The sequence below is a fragment of the Lissotriton vulgaris genome, chromosome 4_1 (assembly GCF_964263255.1).
Source record: "Lissotriton vulgaris chromosome 4_1, aLisVul1.2, whole genome shotgun sequence".
NCBI lineage: Eukaryota > Metazoa > Chordata > Amphibia > Caudata > Salamandridae > Lissotriton > Lissotriton vulgaris.
The window spans coordinates 2,134,227,828-2,134,239,773 of record NC_141691.1 but is presented as its reverse complement, the minus strand read 5'-3'; the positions used below and the strand labels follow the sequence as shown (position 1 = coordinate 2,134,239,773).

At 41.3% G+C, this 11,946-nt stretch overlaps 1 protein-coding gene across 1 annotated transcript in view; it reads left to right on the top strand.

The window, feature by feature from the left end:
- Positions 1–648: 648 nt before the first annotated feature.
- LOC147725221 (vomeronasal type-2 receptor 26-like) overlaps positions 649–11,946 on the top strand; it is a 50,203-nt gene continuing 38,905 nt past the window's right edge. Inside the window, exons 1-2 of the mRNA XM_086918210.1 lie at positions 649–870; positions 4,217–4,340. Coding sequence (XP_086774336.1) covers positions 649–870; positions 4,217–4,340 — 346 coding nt within the window. The remainder of the gene's footprint in view (positions 871–4,216; positions 4,341–11,946) is intronic.

Sequence of the window (11,946 nt, the reverse complement as noted above, 5' to 3'; positions counted from 1 at the left end):
CTAGTTGGGCCAGAGAGCTATTGTTGAGGGAAATCCATGTGCGTTCAGAGTGGCGTAGAACCGGAAGGTGTCCCTGCTGTGCGGGCCCGTGTCCGTGTTTTGTCGCCCAAAGCGGGAAGCCCATCAGTGAAGTGATTGGTCTACCCTGCGTTTTGTCTGGAAGGGGGTTGTGTTGGACTTGGACCTTTTTTGCAGGTTCACCCTGGAACATTTTGCTTTTTCCTAGCCTGTTTCTGTGACCTGGTGCTAGTGATTTTAGGCCTCTGCGCACTTACCACAGTGAAAAGTGCGTGAGCTCTCTGTGTGTGTGGTGAGAGTGACCTGCCCTCCCATAGGAGTGCATGGGGAATATATATGACCATGGTAGTTCCTGATGTGTGGAGATTGCAGAGTCAAGTTTGGTATGTGCTAACTCGTGGATTGAATGCTGCGCAATGATGTATGCGGTATGAATGTGTCTAGTGCGGAAGTGCAACTTCTAGAAGTTGGCATGTTTGTGTAATTTGTATCTTGGCGTGTGACTCCCTTGCCCTGACTAGAATGGTGGTTTCTGCCTGGCTTTGGCGTCAGCCTTAGCCAACCAGAAATAGCCAGTTCTAACACTAACTAATACATATTTTCCTCTTTTAACAGCGGAACAAGTTTCTTATGAAGTCACACTTTAAGATGACGACTGGTGACAACATTATTTTGGATGAAACAAGAGTCATGCCAGCAAAGTATGACATTTTAAACTGGGTTAAGTTTCCCAATGGATCAATATCTGGCCTCAAGGTTGGACATTTTGACCTCTCAGCCCCACCAGGACACCAACTTTCAATCAACCAAAGCTCCATATTATGGCACTCCGAGGGACCCAACGTGGAACTGGTGAGTGTGAGACTCCCACCTGAGTATATCTTCACATAATATTCCATTTAGGTGCCTGTATCATGCCTGCACTAGGCTTAAATAACTTCATGCTCTGTGTCTGTAGGTATGACAAAGCTTTGCAAAGATGCTGTTTACATTTGAAATAGATAAGTAAGTAAATATACCCACATGTTCTGTGCAGACTAAAATTTAGACAACATTCATAAGGTGCATGTGTGAATGAACGAGTGGGTGAAATAATGAGTCCACGATTGAGTGAGTGAAAAATAAGAGGGATGGTTGATTGGGGTGTCGATGTTGGTGGTGCCAATGGCCCGAGGTTATTGGTGGAATTGTGGAAAATTAAAATAGGAGGTTGTGTGAAATGATGTCTGTGTGACATTTACCACACCTACATGGGTGATGCAAAATGTGCCATGCCAACATCACTGTACGTAAAATAAATAAATGAACAACAAACATAATTTCTTTGATGTGACTCGCTGTTCAGAATTCTGAACTCCCCGGAAGTCCCACTGAGGACTCATTTGAAGCTTCAATCCCAGTGAGGGCTCCAGGATGCTGGATCGTTTTTCCTGAATGTCCCTTTCTGTCATGGGGGGGGAATGAGTAGTGTTTTGGTGGTCCCTGGGTGAGGACCCTCTTACTTGGGGACTTTGTGCTGGTCAAGAGTATCATAAGGTGTGCTTGGAGCTGGATCCTGCAGTCTAGGAGAGGCCTCCCCTTCTTGGATGTGTGAATAATCTTTGACCAAACCCCGGGGGGACAGTTCTCAGGTTAGAAGTGGGTAAATACCCCATCAGGGCTATATTGGCTATTCTACTGGGTATGAAAGCACTTGAGACAGAGACTGGGAGAGCTCTGCTGCTTGGCCGGGTTATGAAGCTCTGCCCTGACCCTGGGTCACAGCTCTGGAATTCTTGGGGGTGGAAGACTCTGCCCTGAGCTCAATGATTGGACCAGATGTGCTTTAGAAATCTGAGGATGGGGTCCAGCAGGCCCAGGGTGGATGCCAATCTTGGTTGATTTGAGAATCTCTGACAAGTTCCCAGATCCGAGTTCTGACTGGGTGAGGGATGAAAGCTTCCAGCCCTGGGCTCTGTTCTTCAGCCGGATGTGTTTCAAAGTGCCCGGGATGGAGTCCAGCAGGCCCAGGAGGATAGCCCCCTGATTTTCTCTATTAAGAAGCTGTGACCAGGCCTCGAGTCAGCGTCCAAACTGAATCTGTGATGGGTGGAAGCCCCCGGCCATGCCCCGCCATACTCTGCTCAGCCTTGCCTCAAAGTGCCCTGGGTAGGATCCTGCAGGCCCACAGAGGGTTCGCCTGCCTTTGTTGGTTAGTAAGCTCTGACCTTCTCTCAAAAAGCCTTTAATGGGGTCCTGCTGGTCCCTGGAAGTCTCCGCTGCTTGGCCAGGATAACCAGCTCTAACCGTGCACTGGTACTAACCTTCTGGAGGCCCTTGATAGCCCGATGTCTGGTGCCCAGCTTGATGTCCAAGAGCACAGTCCGCAGAGTCCCTCTCACTTCAGTACATCTCAGGGGCCCTAGGGGACTGCAAGCAAAGAGCCTCATACCATAGCACCAAAGTTAGAGCACCATCTGACATAAATATAATGCCCTAAATAATGTGTATGAAACTCTGACATACAACTGAAGTATGCAAGCTGCCATTTAAAAGTTCGTAGATGTAGGTGTGCCTCTTCCTCCAAACACACATGTTTACACTGCATTACACATGTTACATTCTCTGCTCTTACATATTCCCTTTCCTGGATCTTTTGCCTTTTGGTCTTAATTTGAAGATAAGTTTTTTTCAAATGAATGTTGAAATATCTCCAAGTGAATGGTTGATCTTTTGCTTAAGTGTGAATACTCATTTAAACATATATACAACAAAATACATATTTAAAGCTACACAGAATAACATAATGTGGTTATTCTTAATATTTAGAAATCAAAGGCTTTTATTTATGATATGCTGGGGGCAGCGTGACATGGGACACATACACGTGAGTAGTTTACCATCAAGAACTGTGAACAATTTCTACAGTATGACCACAAACGAAAAGATGAAGGCAAATGAGTTATGTTTAGTCAAACAACAATGGTGCAAATAAAGAGGTCACTAGCTGTGCAAATGATCATTCCTGTGATGCTACTCCCACAGGTCTCCTTTGCAGTTTTACATGAACCCTTCCTGCTCTTTTTGAGGTCTCTGTCCCACCTCTCCTAGACACTCCCCCTCCTGATCTCCTTAAGTCATACTCTGTCTGGATATTTACCAAGTAAGGGATGTGACAGTAGCAGAGGGCAAGAGTGCCCACAGCCAGTGCGTCTAGGGCTACTATGGGGGAACAGTGGACCTCGGTAGAATGAAGCTGTTGGTTGTCATGGAGACACATGAGTCTCTATTCCTGTGATCCACCATCTCCTTCAGTAGCATCTCTGGTACCAAGCAGGCTTTCCCCACCATCCTCAGTGACAGAGTGAGATGTAGGGTTTAAAGCCTACATCGCTGTCTCCCTGGTGTGCTAACTGTGGGAGCCCCACCTTTTTATTGGGGATCTATATTTTCTCTTATCACTCCTCATGTTGAGCGGGTGGATTGGATTTTGGGAGAAACACTGACATCATTAAAAAGTCAATACTCTTTTCCCGCACAGGACAATATTTTGCTGCTGGTCAAAGATTTATGTGTGTGGAGGGACCGTGGTATCTGGGCATAGCTCCGCAATGCATACCAGGGCATAAGGTCACATCCTCAGTATTCACAATATAGCACTGAGGATGTGGCCTCCACAAAATGAGATACTCACTTGTCAATACAACCTTTAAATAACCTGTATATCATGTTCAAGAGTTCTCGGAATCATACCGATAAATGCTTGTTCAGTTTACCTTTTGCCTGAATGGAAACTGCTAAACAGGCATGTAGTATCTTCCACATTCCATTTTTGGTACATGGTAATATTGCTTCTCAATGCTTGGTGCCTTCAGGTAATAACTTATAAAGGAGCACAATAAACCCTGATCATACTGTTAGATTTGCAGTGTCACCTCTGTGCATCCTGCCTTCGTGAGTGTTGGAGACTCTCGGCCCTCGGCTCAGTTTTTACTTCTAATCTGAGTCCTCTTTTCCATCTTTCTTCTCCCATTCCTCGCTCTGTCTGCAGTGAGAGCTGCCTCCTGGGGCCTCAGTTCAGACTTTACATGTAATCTTCCTCCCTTATTCCCTCTTTTTTCACAGATTCCTTGCTCTTTCTGGAGTGAGAGCAGTCCCCTTTGTTCCTCAGTAAAGAATTTACATCTAATCTCTTCATTTATCCCCTTTTTCTTCACAGATTCCTGGCTCTGTCTGCAGTAAGAGCTGCCCCCCTGGGTACCGAAAGGTTCCAATAGAAGGGAGGCCCACCTGCTGCTTTGACTGTGTGCCGTGTGCCGAAGGGGAGTTTTCAGACAGGACAGGTAAGTGAACACCTTATAGTTCTTACAGACCAGAGGCCAGATGTGTAAAGTAGTCAAATGAGCAGGAACACACGCATGTATGAAAGCAGCTGTTACATTTCTCAGCTTATGGACTGAGTAAGGTGTTTGCTCCTGTGTTAATATTGTTTAGTAGTAGTTTAAGTGGGGTGTTGTTACAGGGATTTTCATGCCAGATAATATCATCTAATATAAATTTTGTGGCGTGAATATTATGTACAAACATATCCCTCTTGTGGGTGTAGATTATGTGTGATTAACCGCAATGGAACAAATACTGTGCAAGAGATATCTTGAATTCAAAAATGTTTCTGAACAATATCAGGGCTGCAATCTTCTGGTGCCAAACCAGCACAGTATTTTACTTATTTTAAGATTTGAGATATATTTATCTTCTCTCGCGATCCAGAGAAGGGACTGGAGAGTACTGACCAAGCATTGTGGTGGTTAACATGGATACATTATCTATGTGATTGCTGGCGTTAGTGCCTATCTGTCTTTGTGGCAGTAGAGTAATGAAGAATGTGTCCTCACTGAGACCAGTCAAACTCTACATCGGTGTAGAGGCTTCTCGGTATTGTGTTCCCTTCACTTCTTTAATCTCTGTAGATGAAGCATCTTCTCTCTGTCTACAACCTAGTCTGCACGAACATGCACTCTTTGCACTCTTTGTGACTAACCATCAAGTTTGACCCAGTGGCCTTTTCATTAATTCTGAATCTTCGTTTGTGCTCATATGAGTCATGAAAAAATTATACAAACTTTGTCTGTCTGACATATTCCACAAATATTTGATATTATGGTCATCATCAACAATTTTTTATGTTATTTTTTACTTTCCCGTCCCTAAAAACATATAAAATGATACCATACATGGGCATATAAACAGTACTACCCTATATCTCAAATAATGGGTAATAATTTTGAAAAATCCGCCATATTGGATTAACGCGTAATGATAAAGTGGTATCACCATCGCATTCTATGGGAAATTCACTCACAGAAATTGTATTGCAATTAGTTCTAGGTTAGCCCATTTTTTGAACTAATTTGACTACACCATTACTCAAAATGATCTGACTGACATCTGTTAACACCTCATAAAAATGACAATGACAATGAAACACTTCCATGTTCAGTCATCAAAATCAGCCACTTAACGCTATTTTCTAGAAAATGCTAACACCTAGGGCCTTTTTTATGAGTTTTGGCAGTCCTGTGTACGAGCGCATCCGAGAAGACAGTCCGAGCATGGAGAGCTCGTCAGCTGACCACATTATTAAAAGTTGTGTAGATCTTCATGGTGAAGACCGGAGCTGGACCAACAAGATGGTCAGCAGATAGCTGTTTTTATGTTCGGGGAAAAGCAGCCGTCAAAGGGCAGTACTGGGGAGCTGCACAGATGCGCATATTACAAGTTGCCTGTTCCATGAGCGGACTGTGGCAGTCCCACTGCCTGCTACAACATGGTGATGATAAAGGATTTGTGGTGTCTACTCAACCCTTTCTTATTCTTCTAGGCAGACTTCAAACTGGATCACTTTCTCCAGCCTACCCCCACACAGCAGGATCTTCACCCCAAGGAACATGATCCTGTTTTTGATGATCTACTGTTGAGTCAATTATAGTCTGATCCCCAGTAATGAATATATGGTATTTTTCCACATGTGCGCATAATGTAGCCAGTGCACTCCCTGTTCATTCACTATGAATCAAAATAGTTTATCAAAGTTAAGGAAAATTTGCGTGCTGCCTGGTGGAAGGGCGGCTAGCCCGACTAAATGAGCAACAGCTAGTGGAGATCCACTTGTATACCAAACGCACATCTATGATTAAAGTATAGTACTGTAGTACATAATAAATGTTCAGCATGTAATAAAATTAGGACAACCAATTTGTCAAGAAAATGAGGTAAGTTGTCAGTTTGTCATCATTTCATTGTTGAATAAAACATAATTATTGCATAGGAATGAAAATCCAATCAAACCACAGAAAAATTGTGTATTTTTCACTTTGATAGATCAGGTGAACAAAATAAACGCTGTGTATTTCACAAAGTATGGTAATAAATCAACATCTTGGTCAAGCCCAATGCATTTCGGGATTGTATCCCTTCTTCAGGGGTACTGGTAATAAAAGAAAAACAAGCTTTAAGTACTGCTCTTGATAAAGGCTTGTGTGCCAGTGCATTTGTTGTTAGTGGGGAGCCACTTGAAGATCTTCCGTAGCATGTGTGGACTGAAGTCGCTGGCTGATGAGTCTACGTTGACTTGGGATTTTAATAGACAGCTTGCAATCAATTATGATGCCGAGGTTCCTGGCGTGATCAGACTGGGAGGATGCTGGTCCTAATTCCACTGGCCACCACAAAGTGTTCCAGTTGGTGAAGATTATGTAAAAGGTCAGTATGTCTGTTTTGTTCATGTTGATCTCTCAACCACTATGTGATGGTCACCATGCCCCTGTGGAATCTGGCTCTGGTGGTGGTGTGGTTCCCGGAGAGGCATAGAATAAGTTGAGTGTTGTCTGCATTTGAGATGATGTTGAGCCTGTGGGATCTGACAATGTTGGCCGATGATTTCATGTAGGTGTTGAAGAAGGTGGGACTCAGGGGTTAACCCATCGGGACACCGCAGATGATTTTCTTGGGCTCTGAGGTAAATGAAGATAGACAGATTTTCTGGGATCTGACGGTGAAGAACGAGGTGATCCATCTAAGGTTGTTCCTTTGATATTGATTTTGCGTAGCCTAAAGGGTATGAGTGCTGGAGTGTGTGTGAGTGGGTGTACGAGAGATATATGGCTGAGAATATGGTGTCTCCTAAGGAATCTGTCAGTAAGTATTTTACTTTTTTAGATGAGTCTTAGTATGCACAGGTGTTAGACTGGGTGTCAGTGTGCATTAATGTGTGTTGCTGACTAAGTATTTTTTATCAAAGTCTATGTATGTGAGTACAGGCATACATATAGGTGGTTTGGGACTGTTTATATGTCTGGAAGAAGACTGGGAATCTCTCTATATATATACAATATGAATGTGGTTTGTTTGTGTTTCCTAATGTGTGTCTCTCTGTTTTTGCCTGGTTAGATCTGAGTGTGTATGTGTCTGTCAGTTCCTCTCTTTTGGAAAAGAGTTAGCATCATAAAATTTACATTTCTTTATAAACTTTACATATAACTAAATAAAAAACACACCATTAATTAGTACTCAAAAAGTCACTGTCAAATTATTTTAGAGCCAGGTGTTCCGCTTTTTCAGTGTATTCTTTTTCATCTTATAGACTTTTAAATATGTTTTTGATTTGGAAGACATTTTGACAGTTTACCTCATCTACAAGTGATAATTTAACATGTTTAAAAATGAAAGCCATAAGGTTTCCATCACTGGTTTTAAATATGTCAGTGCAGTAAAGGATCAGGGTGTGCAAAATTCTCAATTTCAGGAAATGACTTCAACACTCTCTTGTTTAGAGCCTAGGGTAAACTAATTCTTAATATTCCTTTGCTTTTTCTTTATACACTAGACAATCTCAAATGTCCACAGGCTTCACCACCATGAATGCATCGCATTTACAATACGGCACACCATGGCTCAAGGATTGACAGATGCGTCATGCATCAGATGGCGTAAAGGTAACGCCTTGCTGGAGTCATTTCGCAAGCAAGAAGCAACTCTAGCAATGCTCAGGAATGCCTGTTCCTATTGTGCTGCTCACTCCTCATGCCTGCTTCAGTGATGTGGAGGCAAGGATCCTGCAGCGGTGGAGAGTACTTTTCCAAATATATTGATGCCTGTGTGTGCATTTTGACTGCATATGTGTTCAATGCACACATATGCATGATACAGGTGGAAAAATGAGCAACAGCTAGTGGAGATCCACTGGTATACCCAACGCACAGCTATGATTAAAGTATAGTATTGTAGTACATAATAATTGTTCAGCATGTAATACAATTAGGACAACCAATTTATCAAGAAAATGAGGTAAGCAGTCAGTTTGTCATTTCATTGTTGAATAAAACATAATTATTGCATAGTAATGAAAATTAAAATCAAACCACAGAAAAATTGTGTATTTTTCACTTTGACAGATCAGGTGAACAAAAGTAAACGCTGTGTATTTCACAAAATATGGTAATAAATCAACATATTGGTCAAGCCCAATGCATTTCCGGATTTTATCCCTTCTTCAGGGGCACTGGTAATAAAAAGAAAAACAAGCTTTAAGTACTACATCACGAGGAAGCAATAAAGATTTGAATATAGTATTGATACAGAGCATGTACAATGGCCAAGGATCAGCAGTAGAAAAAGTTTGAATATAAATCCTGATGTAGTCAAACCAAAACAGTGCTTGAAAGAATCGTGAATTTACTCAATAAAGTTAGTAGAAAGTTCAAAAAAAATTTGGGTGGTGTTAATTGAACATGTGAAAGGAGAGTATTACCAGTGATTGCAAGAATAGAGTGGAATGGCATCTGAAACGTGCAGTGTATACACAAAGGCAACCTGCAATGCACTTACTGAAGTCCAATAAAGAAAGCGCACCCTGCTGATATACGCTCAGCAGTTGACAGTACCAAATCTGCATAAATGAGATAGAGCCCAAACGTGAGTCTCCAAACACATAATCAACCAATTTCTAAACCCTATTACTGAAAAAGTGTACTTACTTATGCAACTACCTCAATGCTACCACACGAGTGGGATAAAAGAAGTGAAGATGATCTGTAATGCCAAAAAATAACCAGTCACTTAAATGAACAATGTGTATTTAAGCTGAACTAAAACAGTATAGCCGGCAAACGCAAAGTACCTTGAGGACAATGGTCCTAAGAACTCAATCTTGTGAGCAAAACATTTTTGTCGGGGAACCCTTCAGGGTGAAAAGCAGAGAGGTCTACAAAACAAGAAAACATACGAATTCCCATCAAAAAAGTGATAAGCTACTCATAGTCTTAAAAAGCCGCCTGACCCCAGTCTAAACCTGCATCGTCACTCACTAAACCTACCGAGTTGATGAGCTGTTTCCTAGCACGTTAGCATGAGGAAAGGAAGTTGTAAAGAGCTCTGCAGCGTGTAGCAGCTGATATAGCGTGTTGAACGCTATGTTCAAGAAATGAAACTAGAAAGGAGACTAACAACGACAGACATCTTAGAGTGGTGTAGTGCCAGTGGGGCCGACTACTGAATGGTATATCCGCTCTGAACTCGCTAAGGGATATTCCGGATACAAATACAAAATCAAAAAACCAGAGATGGTAGCAAGTATCCTACTATAGTAACCACCTCATGACAAATATTGGTGCACTAACATGAACTAAAAAATGTGTGGAAAAAATCTAGACTCTCTAAATCAGGAAAAACTGACTGTAAAAATACGTGTACTGAAAAATTCTCTAGACGGGCTCAATTAGAAATGGCTAGCATGAGGCCACAAAGGAGACTGCTGTAGTGCATGGGGTTGGGTGCCATATGTTAATAACAGATGTCATGGGATGCATAACAAAAAAAGGATCCTATTAAAACCCACTAAGGCGTGCGGGACCTAAAGCGGAGAAACCTTTGATGCAAAAAGCCATATGTATGCGACAATTCTATGTGAGCCTCTGAAAAAGATGCGAAAAAAACGCATGGACATGCCCTAATGGGGTAAAGGTGAACGTGACAAGGTGAATGAGCTGTCAGCTGACATACTAGATAGTGTGAGCCAAACAGAGTGGACTACAAGACAAATAATAAGCAAGAAGGGAAGGTAAAGACAATAACACCAGCAGAAAATAGTGATGTAGTGTAGATACTGAAGAAGATTGGAAAACAAAAAATAAGTGAAATAAAGAAGCGGCAACCAAATATGAAAGTGACATCCATGAACCATAAGAGCATGAAAATACTGCAAGGTTTGACTTAAAAGGAGACACATTTAGAAAACTGCAGAGAACTGCCGCTGGCACGCACAACAGTAAAAGTCAAATACACACTACAGAAAACATTGTAATTCAATCCTGTCATTCAGACCTCCTTGAACAAGAGCCTGAAGATACTTCATCCACCATGTTTCCCTTTGAGCTAATAATGTGTTTGGATTCTGACCTGACTGAAAGGCTAAGGACTCTAGAATCGTGAACTGTAGTTGTGCACTTGTATGATGGTGTTCTAACCAATGGGAAGCAAAATATGACTTGATGGACTTGGTGCGTATAGTGCTTTTGTGTTCTGTAATTCTGATTTTTATTTTGTGTGACGTTTTACCAAAATATAAGAGTCCACAAGGACATTTGATTGTGAAGATGACATTGGATGAATTGCAATCTCGATTGTATTTGCGAGAAATTGATTTGCCTGAATGTGGATGATGGATAATGTTGCCTGTTATGACGTTTTTGCAGTGAACGCAGTTATGACATTTATGCATTCCATAAAATACCTGCTTTTCTGTCATTTTTGTGGAGATAATGTCTTTGATGCTTTTACTCCGAGTGTAGGCAAACAGAGGTTCTTCATCAAATAATCCATTGAAATCGGGTTCATGTCTTAAGAGATCCCACCTGGATTTAATGATTTTTTTGGTGGAATTTGATTGTGTCGAAAACTTGGACACAAATACTAAATGACTAGATTCACTTTTAGCCTGAGGAGTAAGCAAGCTATCTCAATCTTTAAGTTGTGTCTTACTTACTGCTTCAGTCAGAATAGCATTGGGGTAGCCACGATCAAGAAATGTGTCTTGTTGTGTTTGAAGAGTATCCTGTAATATGTTGACGTTAGAAGGTATACGTTTTACTCTCAGCATTTGAGAGTATGGAAGATTCTTGATGAGCGAGGGTGGATGAAAGCTGGAATATAACAGCAAATTGGTCCTGTCTGTTGGTTTTGTGAAAACTGATGTTTCAAAAGTATCATTTTGTTTCTTGATTAGTACATCCAAGTAAGAAATACTGTTGTGACTGATGGAGTGAGTAAACTTGATCCTCTCATGCTTGGTGTTCAATTCAGAAATCAATTGTTCCAATGATTCTTATGAGATTTTCCAGATTAGGAATATGTTGTCAATAAATCTGACATAAAATGCCAGATTGATCTGCCAGTCATCTTGCATGAAGATGTTTTCGTTTTCAAGCAGCGCCATGAAAATGTTAGCATACGAGTGGACCCCCGAAAAACCCATAGAGGTTCCACTCACCTGTAAATAAAAATCATCCTGCCACTTCAAATAACTGTGTTGTAGACAAAAGGTGAGTAATTCCATAAAAAAAACTTAGTTGACACTGGTATCTGGCAGTTGTAGCAAAGCACACTCGCAGGCCTCAACTCCTTCTTTCAATGGTATAGAAGTATCCTGTGACGTGACGTCAATTGTACACAATAACCAAGATGTTTGGAAAATATCTTGGTTTTGACGTAAAAGGTTAAAAAAATGGGTGGTGTCTTTCACATAACTGCACCAAAGTCAAAGATAGCTTTATTCGATACCATAAAAGGATCATAAAAGCACGGCATAAAAAAAATACAAGTTTAAAGTTCAATTGCAATACAAAACTGATTATATTTAGAAAAAAAGATACAAACAACTATCATAAGATATAT